This window comes from Camelina sativa, chromosome 16, assembly GCF_000633955.1.
Source record: "Camelina sativa cultivar DH55 chromosome 16, Cs, whole genome shotgun sequence".
Taxonomy (NCBI): domain Eukaryota; kingdom Viridiplantae; phylum Streptophyta; class Magnoliopsida; order Brassicales; family Brassicaceae; genus Camelina; species Camelina sativa.
Window position 1 is genome coordinate 7,649,306 of NC_025700.1, and position 11,290 is coordinate 7,660,595.

An 11,290-nucleotide genomic window follows, 5' to 3' on the forward strand; every position below is an offset into this window, starting at 1 on the left:
GATCGGACGAAGCACATACTGCCGAAATTCTTCTTCACACATGAACTACAAAAGGCCGGAGAAGTTCAAGTGGTGCAAGTACAGTCATGTGACAACTCCGCCGACCTCTTCACCAAATCGCTACCGACTACAACGTTCAGGAAGCTCGCGCATCAGATTGGAATGCGGAGGCTTAGGGACTTGGAGTGATGTTTGGAACAGGGGGAGCAATGTGTGTTGTACTCTTTTTCCTTCACCAAGGTTTTGTCCCATTGGGTTTTCCTGGTAAGATTTTAATGAGGCAGCATCCCCTAAGCACATTGCATCGATCCCATCCAACATAGGCACGGTCGTCTCGTCCAAGGGGGAGTGTTGTAAAACGCTTAGTAGACTACGTACGGACCGGCCCATATATTGTCCTTATGTCCTTGGCATTACGGCCCATGTACTATCGGCCCATCGGCCCATCAGCCGATGGCCTTCTCGGCAATGTCCTAGTCTACGTCGGTCTTAGCTTTGGCCTTGTATTGTACTATATATAAACATGTAAACTTCGAGTTTGATCAATAAGAATAACAAGAGCTTTATCCTAAACTCTATATTCATAACAATTACTTCGAAACGGCAGCTATTTTTTTCCGATTCTTCTGACGTAATAAACTAAAAAAAGACACTTTGCATTATTTATTTTTAAAGTTCAATTTATGTGTCTGATTTTCCTGATTTTTTTGTTAGATTACACCCACAAAAACGAACTGAAGAAACTTCGGAAAGGTTAGTTATTCTTGATACAAGTATACATCAAGTCCTTAATAAAAGTCAAACGCTATAACATATGATAATTAATTTTTATTGCAGCATTCTAAATATTGCACATGGTGCCGAAACAATGTCAAAATCATCGGTCCCTGATCTCCGGTGCCGGCACCCACCCGTTCATCTCAACTATTTAATTTCCGACCATCCTATTACTCTATTCCATCAAATTTTAAACTCCAAAAATAAAACGTCAGAGATGTCCCAGGCAACCACAGTCATATCTGCAACAATATGGTTACAAATCTTTAATAACATTATTATTCTTATCATTAATTAAACCCCTAAAATGACAGTCCAATTAAAATAATAAACAGAAAAAGTAACCAAATTAAATAATCACAAATGATATAATTTTATTTTTATTTTTTGGGGGTTTCACATGTTTTTTATAAGCAAGGCCTGTGTGGTGGACCTAACCCCTTCACGCTGTCCCGAAAAAGACTCTTTTCTTTCTCTCTTCCTCTTTCCTTCACAAAACTCTCTCATTCTACTCTCTGTTTTTTTTTTGTGTACTCTCTTAATCATACCATTTTTTTTTGAAAGAACAGAGTTTTTGCTTTTGTTTTTGTGTGTGGAAGAAGAGATGGGGAATTGTCAAGCGGTGGATGCGGCAGCGTTAGTTCTACAACATCCTGATGGCAAGATCGATAGATATTACGGTCCTATATCCGTTAGTGAAGTCATGCGTATGTATCCTGGTCACTACGTTTCTCTTATCATCCCTTTGCCGGAGACAAGTATACCGGCCACCACGACGGCAACGACGAAGACAGAGGATAAGAGTGCTGAGAGAAGGGTTGTGAGGTTCACGCGCGTGAAACTTCTCCGACCAACCGAGAATCTTGTACTTGGTCATGCTTATCGTCTCATCACTTCACAAGGTTTGTGTTTTTTTTTTTTTAATTGTTTATCTCCTTTTTTAGCTTTTGTTTGTTTGTATTCTTGTAATGAGTTTCTGATTTGTTTCATACTTTCATATGTTTCCAGAGGTTATGAAGGTTTTGAGAGCCAAGAAGTACGCAAAGACAAAGAAGCATCAGAGTGAAACGACGACTAGAGAGAAGAAGAAGCCATCACCAGAGAAGAAGATTGATGAAGAATCCGATAACAAGAATCAGAATCTGGTACGTCATCTTTTAACTCGAATATAAACAAAGATTTAATCGAATTTAAAAGTAATTAGATATGGGTTTTGGTTAATATCAAGCTTTACTTTAAGCAACAATTAAAATAATTAATGGGTTTGTGTTCTTTTTTTTTTTTTTTAATAATAGGAAACGAAAGATGAGAAGCAACGTTCAGTGTTAACGAGTTCAGCATCGTCGAAATCAAAAACATGGAGGCCATCATTGCAGAGCATCTCTGAAGCTACGAGTTGATGTTTGGTTCTTTACGTGAGGGACAAGAAACGTAGTCTCTGTGTGAGATCAATCAAATCAGAAGATGGAATCTGAAGAAAGAAAGAGATATAAAACTTAATCGAAATAAACTCTTCTCTTATGTTCCATTCTGGTTATTGTTACATAGGAGATGAAAATTTTATAGATTAAGATGTAAAAAGAACTCTGCAGAGATTAAGAACTTAGTCCCTTTTTTTGTCCTGTCGTCAATGTATATATAAGTTCTCCATATGAAGAAATCGATCTGAAAAGAAAAAAAGATTGTGAAAACATATGTTTTGTTTTTGGTGTTTACAATTTATTATGTCTTAGACATTAATGGTTTACACAAATTCTTAGAAGAAAAAAAACATTAGTTAAATGAGTCCAAAAAACATTTGATTTAGATGTATGTGAGATATAAATGGGTTGTAAGAATTGCATTGAGTTGGATTGATCATTGGTAGGTACACATCCTTTCAAGCATTTATGAGAAAAGGTATTTAAGAAAAAAAAAACAAACTTATTTGGGATTTATTGAGTTAATTTCTTATACAGCTAAATTAGTCTTTTTCAAAATTTGTAAATTCCTTTGAATTGAAAGCAAACAGAATTAAATAGGTTTTTTTTTATAACTTTCATAATTTTTTTTTAGCAGCCAAAAAGGATGAGCATTTTGCATCAAACCCAAACCAAACTAAATCCTGAACCGATATTTTATAAACCGAACAATTTTAGATTATAAACTGATACTCTAGACTATAAGAAAATATCTGGTTCTGGGCCTTTTGGCGAACACAAAAAGAAAAATATCTGATTTTTTTTTTATTGCCAACTGATATGAAAATATCTGATTAATTAATAATTCTTTTTACTACTTTCATTTGTTTTTTCTCCAAAAATTACAAAACCAAAACCAAAAGACCGGATAATCTAGACTAAACCAATCAATTACCAAGTGGTAGATTACAGAACCAATCAATTGTAAGGATGTTATGATATGATAGGCCAATCACTATTTTGGCCTTATCCAAAATCTTTTTTGTGGACAGACTCTGTCTTAGGCCAATCTCTGTTTCTCTCTGTCCAGAGGGAAAATGGCAGCATCAACGGTACCACTTCCTTGCTTCAAACTCCATCATCAACCCTATCTCCTCCATGGCTGCAACTACTCATCTAATCAAACACTCCTCAGATTCAACTTTTCACCTCCAAAACCTCTATACATCTCTAGCTCCCGGCGATTCAGAGTCCTGCCAGAGACCATCACCGCCAAATTAGAAGAGGAAGTGAAGGATGAGGAGAAGGATCAGGCAGCTGGTGATCTTGATCCTCCTGCAGCTGTTAACACTAAGCTCTACTTTGGGAACTTGCCTTACAATGTTGACAGTGCAACTCTGGCTCAAATCATTCAAGATTTCGCTAACCCTGAGCTTGTTGAGGTTCTTTACAACAGAGACACAGGACAGAGTCGTGGATTCGCCTTTGTAACGATGAGAAATGTCGAAGATTGTAACATCATCATCGATAACCTCGATGGAACTGTAAGTCTCTTGCAAGCTTTTACAAAACACACACCAAAAAGGCATAAAAAAAAAACATTTTGGTTGATGTTTGTTGTGTTGTCTTTCTCAGGAGTATCTTGGTCGGGCTTTGAAGGTGAACTTTGCTGACAAACCAAAGCCTAACAAAGAACCTCTGTATCCAGAGACAAAGCATAAGCTGTTTATTGGTAACTTGTCGTGGACTGTAACTTCTGAGTCATTAGCTGGAGCGTTTAGAGAGTGTGGAGATGTGGTTGGTGCTAGAGTTGTGTATGATGGAGATACAGGAAGATCACGGGGTTATGGATTTGTATGCTACTCTTCCAAAGCAGAAATGGATGCTGCACTTGAATCGCTTGACGGATTTGAGCTGGAGGGTCGGGAGATTCGAGTGAACCTGGCTCAAGGCAAGAAATTTTGATATCATACAACAACATTGTGGAATCATTCTTGAGTTTTATTATACATTAGAGTTATGTTTAAACTGAACTAATTAACTCAAATTCAATAAATTTTTATGCTTGTAAGGTGTTGGTTATAAGTTATAACTAGTCAGTAGTAATCTAATTTGTGAGGAAGTCTCAGAGACACAATGCATAATTTTAACTTATATGTCTTAGCTAGAATATACAACATTAGAATGAATCAAAGCATTGATCTTGTACCTTCTCTGGCATAACAAGAAACGTCAAGAAGATCTCCAAGACACTTCTCTGCCACGAGACCACTGTGTGCTTTTATCACTACTATCTCTCTCTAATTCTATTGATAGAGCAGTTTGGATGATTGAGGAAGTGTCTCAGAAATCAATTTCAAAGCTTTTCGAGACAAATTTGACAATCTGAAGAATGTAATCGAGAGCATAAGATGTAACATTAGTAGCTCGTGATGATATGAAAAATCCTAAAAGAAGAATCAGAGCTCGATGCGGTTGGTTGTTACTTGTTTTTCATCAATCGATGCGGTTGGTTGTTACTTGTTTTTCACACAATCGATGTGAGTCGTGACTAATAGAATTTTAATTATCAATTTCAAAGAAAACACAGAGCGAAGAAGAATATTGAAGACTGTGTAGAGAGAGAAGTGAATCAATAGAAAAGTATGTCTGTTTTTTTTTTGTTGTGAAATCACTAGAAATAACCTTTGTAGAAGTGTCATTTTTCAGTCATATTGTTTCAACCAGAAAAATATTAAAAGTCTCCTAAAGTCACTTCAAACTAAACTTTAGTTATTGTATTTTCAAAAATAAAATTTAACTTATTTGGTTTAGAAATTTTCGATTAATTAATTTAGTGTCTAATTACTTTATCATTTGTTTGGAGCTGCACCACAACAAAACAATGATTTTTTCTTCTTCTTATGTTTTATATAGTTTACAAATTAAAATGTGCTTATTTTTTTTGGTTGAACTTTATTGCATAAAATACTAAATAAGGGCCCACACGATGTGCGGGTTTAAAAAATTGTTAAAGAAAATAAATCCTAAACCTTAAACAATTTTCTGAAAATATATAAAGAAAATTTATTTCCTAAAGTAAATATATAAATAATTTAAGTTAGAGAATATTTATATTTACCTTCATACATTTATTTATATTTATATATTTTTAATATATTATAACAATTATTACAATAATCTAAAGCCTAATTATATACCACTAAAACTTTTGCCAAAATCTCATCATTACAAATATTATTATTGTCAAATTTCAAAAACGTTTCACAACTTAGTCACAAAATATTTGACATGCAACAAATTCATCAAAGCAACATCTAATATGTAACCACGTATAATTTTACTCTATGTTTTACCATTAAAAATATGTTTTTATACCCAGAATTATTTTATTGTTAAAATATGCTCTTTATCATCACCAATAAAATGTCTTCTAAACAAATTAAACAAATTTTATGTTGCTTTACTTTCATTTTGGCATAATTATAGTTCTTTAATTACTAAAATTTTTTTGTGAGATAATTTCTTTAACCATGAAGTTTTTTCTACTTCAAAGATATTTTGACTAACCCAATAAAAGTTGAGAAACTGAAAGAAAGTTAATATAATATAATAAAATAAAATTTTGAAAATTATAATCAGGATGATATATATAAGTCTTAGATAAATCATATATACAAAATAGAAACTTTATATACAATCCAAAACATGACATATGACATAATCACGTTAAGGATCAACGACTTATTTACTTTTCAGAAATATCCAATTGTACCAAAACAACTTAAAGCTATGACCTCGTCTCAAATATTCTCGAATCATAAATTCTCAACTTAATTTTGCCCGAATCAAAAATTCTCATATATTTCTCTATATAGCTTGTTTAAACGGTTTATGAACCTAATCAGATAGAAAACCACAGAAATCCGATTTGAAACCAATTTTAAAATGGTATACCGTTCCAACTTCCCAAATTTGAAACTGTTTCTCAGTTACTCGATCACACACCTCTTGTTTCAGTACCAGAATCATCAACATTATTCAGAAAAGACAACTCTAAATTTTGACCAAAAACATCAACGACCGACTTATCTTCCAAACTTATAATGCTACTAACTGTAGAATCACTTTTGGAACCTCCATCAGTGTCTCTATCCATGATTAAATTAGCAGGCTTATATACTTCGATTTCATTTCATTGCATCTGATAGTTTCCATTAAAAAACCCGCACGAATCAAAGACCCACGCAATAGATCGACAAAATTATATCAGAAAAAAAAATCAAAGATCAAAGCTTCGATACAAAAATGTAATGTTATGTAGATTTAATGTTATTTTCTTAATTAGCTGTCCTATTATGTTTCCAAAAAAATAATTCTTTTGACATAACTTATGTTATTCTTTTTAAATTTGTTATTCACTATTTATTTATTAATAATATATACATGCTTAGTGAATTACTTTTTTGTTTATACATGTCAAAATCTTATTGAGAAAGCATGTATAATATAAGTAACGTAGAATGGAAAATAGATTAGTTTTGTTAATTTTCTTTTTTGATTTAATTTTTTAAAGATATAAACATGTAAATTTTATTTAGATTTGATGTTATTTTCGTAATTAGCTGTTTTGAAAAATAATAATTTTTTGACATGTGTCAACATCTCATCAATGTACTTGACATTTGTCATGATTAATGACTAATTTGAAAATCCAAATTTATATAATAAGATTTTTAAGATAATAAAAATATTAGTTCAGACTTCAATTCAAACTTTTTTCTTAAGACTGCCAATTGGTACTTCACGATCTTCGTTTTCTTCGCATGACTTAACAAATCTTATTGCAGTACTCAGTATCCGAAATTGGCTAACCATAGAGACATAAAATTTATTTATTTATTTTTTTGTGCAAACAAAGACATAAAATTTAATGTGTTAGGTTATATAGTATAATTATACAACCAAATATGGATGGCATATAGTATATTTATTTTACCATGCAGTGGTTGAGAATCTTGTAACATTGAAACTTTGATATGAATGAGACATATTATATTTATCTTAATTGTTTTCTTTTTAATATAATAAGATTACAATTATTTTCTATTTTGTTTTACCAAGCTTGAAAACTGTGATTTTTAATCGTTAAAATTGACACGTGTCACAATCTGAGGAGGTACTAACTTTGATATTTAATCGTTAAAATTGACATGTGTCACGATCTGGTGAGTTTTTAACTTTGATCTATAATCGTTAAAATTAACAAGTGTCACGATCTGGTGAGTTACTAACTTTGAGAACCAAAGTTTATATAATAAGATTTTTTTTTGATAGAATAATACAGCAAAACCTTTATATTAATACTAATACTCGCTATAAATTAATAAATTTTATAGATCCCGAAATATGATTCTGTTGTTGTTTGTCTATTTTTGAATTTGTTTTTTTTCTTGGAGCTCATCTCCAATTTTTCTCATCGCATCAAAAATTTTGGTATTATTTTCTTAAATCGCATCAAAAAATTGTGGAAAGTGTTAGACTCAATAGTTGTTTCCTTATGTGTAATTGTATATAGAGGTACCTCAGTATTTTCTTTGACTTCATCATCACAATGAAGGATAGTAGCAACAATTTCTTCTAAACTCTGAACTTCTGAACATTTATCATTTTCACCTAAATAATTAATCTAGTAGACTAGTAACATTCATCCTATTACGATAGTCAATATTATAAATTAAGAAAATTATATAAAAATGTGAATTATAATAAAATATCTATTTTTAGAGAAAATTTGTAAAACTATGAAAATGAAAATATATCTTTATAAATTAATATCTATTTTATTAATTTATCGTTAAATTAAAACTTTTACAATTTAATAAAATTTTGTGGTCTCAACCTTATTAATTTATTGAATTTTTACTGTATAAGAGTTATATGGTGAGTTAGTGTATTTTTGTTTGTTTTTTAATGTATAAAAAAAATATTTTTGAATTTATCAAATAAAATTAGTTGTTTAAAAATAAAAAGATAAATGGGGAGAGAAAAATGGGGAACTAGAAAGAGGGTACAACTCTGCAAAGAACTCTTGGAGTCGATAGAGGAGTTAGTGGGCAATGGAGACCACCACCAATCTAATGGCTAAAATGTAACACGGATCAGAATAGATGTGGCATTGGTATGGTGCTTCGAAATGAGCAGGAGAAGTGATTTGGGCTGGAGCTCGAGCTTTACCAAAGATGAAGAATGCGATGGAAGCAGAAGTGGAAGCTATGAGATGGGTGATGCTTATGATCAGCCGGTTCCAATACAAAAAAATCATCTTCGAATCGGACGCTCAAGTGGTTATAAACCTTCTGAAGAATCAAGAATATTGGCCAAGTATCAACCCTATCCTTCAAGATATTCAGAGGCTACTTCTATAAGAGTAAATAGTAGAACTAGATAAGTATAGGGATCTCTTTGTAAATACATTTACCCTAGATTCCCTCTCTATGTATATATATATATATATATATATATATAGCTGTAGCCACTCTGATTTATAATACACATAAGATACATTCCTTATATGGTATTAGAGCCTCGATCAAACCTAAAAATTTTCTAAATCTCGTCGCTCTCCGCCACCATGACATCGTCTGGTAACACCTCCCCTTCAACCGGTGAAGTTATCTACCCCAACACCACCGCACTTTTCAATGAAAACACTGCTAACGTTACCAAGCTTCATGACACCAACTATCTCATGTGGAGTCTGCATATCCATGCTTTAATTGATGGCTATGAACTTTCTGGTTATCTCGATGGATCTGTCCCTCCCCCGTCTCCCACCGTCACGCAGAACGACACGACCAAGCCAAATCCTGACTTTGCCTTTTGGAAACGCCAAGATCGCCTCTTCTACAATGCACTTCTCGGTGCTATGACGACATCTGTTCAGCCGCTGGTGTCTCGTGCTACCACTACTGCTGAAGCCTGGACCACTCTCACTGATACATTCGCCAAAGCTAGCCGCAACCACTTCAAGCAAATCAAAGATCAAATCAAGGCTTGGACTAAAGGTAACAAATCTATTGACGAATATGTTCGTGGACTAACTAAGTTGTTTGATGAACTTGCTATCCTTGGGAAACCAATGGATCATGAGGACCAAATTGAGAAGATCCTTGCTGGTCTTCCTGATGACTACAAGCCGGTTGCTAACCAGATCAAGGGTAAAGACTCTCCTCCCACCATCACTGAAGTTCACGAACGCCTACGCAACCGTGAAGTAACACTCCGTGCTGCTGCTTCTCCTACACCATTTCCAGCCTCTGCCAATGTTGCTCAGTATCAACGTTAAGGTGACTCTAACAACGGCTCAACCAACACCTACGGCCACCATAACAACAACCACCCTTCTTCCCGCTCCAACAACAACAACGCCTGGCAAAACAACAGCCCCAACACCACCAATCCAAACTGCTCTTCCATGCCATATCTAGGCAAATGTCAGATCTGCCACACACAAGGACACGATGCTCGTCGTTGTCCCCAGCTCCTCTCCAGTCAAGCCTCTGCTCCACCACGCTACAACACTCCTTTCACTCCTTGGAAACCACGCGAACATGGTGACAAACAACTCCTCTCCGGCTATCTTGGATAGTGGAGCTACTCACCACATCACATCTGATCTCAACAACCTCACCCTTCACCAACCGTACAATGGTGGTGATGATCTCACCATAGGAGATGGCTCGATCATACCGATCACTCATACGGTTTTAGCGCTTCTTCCTACTCAAACTCGTACATTAAAGCTAGACAAAGTTCTTTGTGTTCCCAACATATACAAAAATTTGGTTTCTGTATATCGTTTGTGCAATGATAACCAAGTCTCTGTGCATTTCTTTCCTGCCTTCTTTCAGGTGAAGGATCTCAGTACGGGGGACCCATTAGTCCAAGGTCGGACTGCTAATGAGCTGTATCAATGGCTGATGCTGAGTTCCAATGTTGTTGCGTTGCTATCTGCTGCTGGTCCACGTCCAAGTATTGGTTCTTGGCACTCTCGACTTGGCCATCCTTCCTTTACAATTTTAAATGCTATTATTTCCTCCTTTTCGATTCCTCATGCATCTTCCAATCAAAAACATTTTTCTTGTTCTGATTGTCTCATTAATAAAGTCACAAACTCCCTTTAACTCAATCCACCATTCTCTCGACTAGACCCCTTGAATGCATTTTCTCTGATATTTAGACTTCTCCTGTTCTCTCTCACCAAAACTACAAATATTACATTGTTTTTATTGATCACTTCACTCGATATACATGATTATACCCACTTAAACGAAAGTCTGATGTTAAAGACATTTTTATCACCTACAAGGCCCTTGTTGAAAATCGTTTCCAAACACGTATTGGCACATTGTTCATGGACAATGGGGGCGAGTATGTTGCTCTACGCAGCTTTCTTTCCACGCAAGGATTTTCTCATCTGACCTCTCCACCTCACACTCCTGAACACAACGGCTTATCGGAGAGGAAGCATCGCCACATTGTCAAAACTGGGATGACTATCATGACCAAGGCGTCGGTTCCAAAAGAGTATTGGCCATATGCATTTGCAACTTCCGTCTTCCTCATCAACAGGATGCCAACTCCCGTTCTCTCCATGCAATCTCCATTCCAGAAACTGTTCAGCATGTCCCCAAACTATGCGCATCTCCGGGTCTTCGGCTGCCTCTGTTTTCCGTGGCTCCGTTCGTACGCGCACCACAAGCTTGACGATCGCTCTCAGAGTTGTGTATTCCTTGGCTATTCGGTGACATAGAGTTCCTATTATTGTCTCCATGTTCCCACCGGTCATGTATATACATCACGCCATGTCCAATTTATCGAAGATGTGTTCCCTTTCCTGTGATCCTCACGAAGAACCGGTCCCGCAGAGACCAGCTCCTCGTCTCCGGTCTCATCCTCCCCGGTTCTGTTGCCACTACCTCCGGTGGCTCTCGTGTCTATTCTGACTTCTTCCGCACCGCCTCCATCTCCATCTCCCATGCGTGATTTTTGTTTTACGTATCAACGCCGATCACGTCAAAGTGGACCAAACCACAACTGGCCTCTTACCA

The 11,290-nt window shown here is 35.2% G+C and overlaps 3 protein-coding genes across 4 annotated transcripts; all 3 read left to right on the forward strand.

Annotated features, from left to right (window-relative positions):
• LOC104750112 lies at positions 1,198 to 2,470 on the forward strand. Its single transcript, XM_010471860.1, has 3 exons — positions 1,198 to 1,679; positions 1,786 to 1,922; positions 2,073 to 2,470. The coding sequence occupies exons 1-3, from the start codon at positions 1,382 to 1,384 to the stop codon at positions 2,175 to 2,177; spliced, it is 540 nt and encodes a 179-aa protein (XP_010470162.1). The 5' UTR covers positions 1,198 to 1,381; the 3' UTR covers positions 2,178 to 2,470.
• On the forward strand, positions 3,071 to 4,288 carry LOC104750113 (RNA-binding protein CP31B, chloroplastic-like). Of its 2 annotated transcripts, none has more exons than XM_019237914.1 (2): positions 3,071 to 3,466; positions 4,009 to 4,116. In XM_019237914.1, exons 1-2 carry the CDS (start codon positions 3,275 to 3,277, stop codon positions 4,114 to 4,116), a joined length of 300 nt encoding a protein of 99 aa, XP_019093459.1. In that variant the 5' UTR covers positions 3,071 to 3,274. The 2 variants fall into 2 exon arrangements, with proteins under 2 accessions (XP_019093459.1, XP_010470163.1); XM_010471861.2 differs by having other exon boundaries at positions 3,196 to 3,721; positions 3,813 to 4,288.
• Positions 8,812 to 9,525, forward strand: LOC104753463. Its single transcript, XM_010475715.1, has one exon. The coding sequence runs from the start codon at positions 8,812 to 8,814 to the stop codon at positions 9,523 to 9,525; it is 714 nt and encodes a 237-aa protein (XP_010474017.1).

Excerpts from the sequence above, each read along its gene's own strand:
- LOC104753463 (XM_010475715.1), top strand. The coding sequence starts at position 8,812 with ATGACATCGTCTGGTAACACCTCCCCTTCAACCGGTGAAGTTATCTAC.
- LOC104750112 (XM_010471860.1), top strand. The coding sequence starts at position 1,382 with ATGGGGAATTGTCAAGCGGTGGATGCGGCAGCGTTAGTTCTACAACAT. Across the intron at positions 1,680-1,785 it reads TCGTCTCATCACTTCACAAG|AGGTTATGAAGGTTTTGAGA; the intron begins GTTTGTGTTTTT and ends ATATGTTTCCAG. Across the intron at positions 1,923-2,072 it reads ATAACAAGAATCAGAATCTG|GAAACGAAAGATGAGAAGCA; the intron begins GTACGTCATCTT and ends TTTTAATAATAG.
- LOC104750113 (XM_010471861.2), top strand. The coding sequence starts at position 3,275 with ATGGCAGCATCAACGGTACCACTTCCTTGCTTCAAACTCCATCATCAA. Across the intron at positions 3,722-3,812 it reads TCGATAACCTCGATGGAACT|GAGTATCTTGGTCGGGCTTT; the intron begins GTAAGTCTCTTG and ends TGTCTTTCTCAG.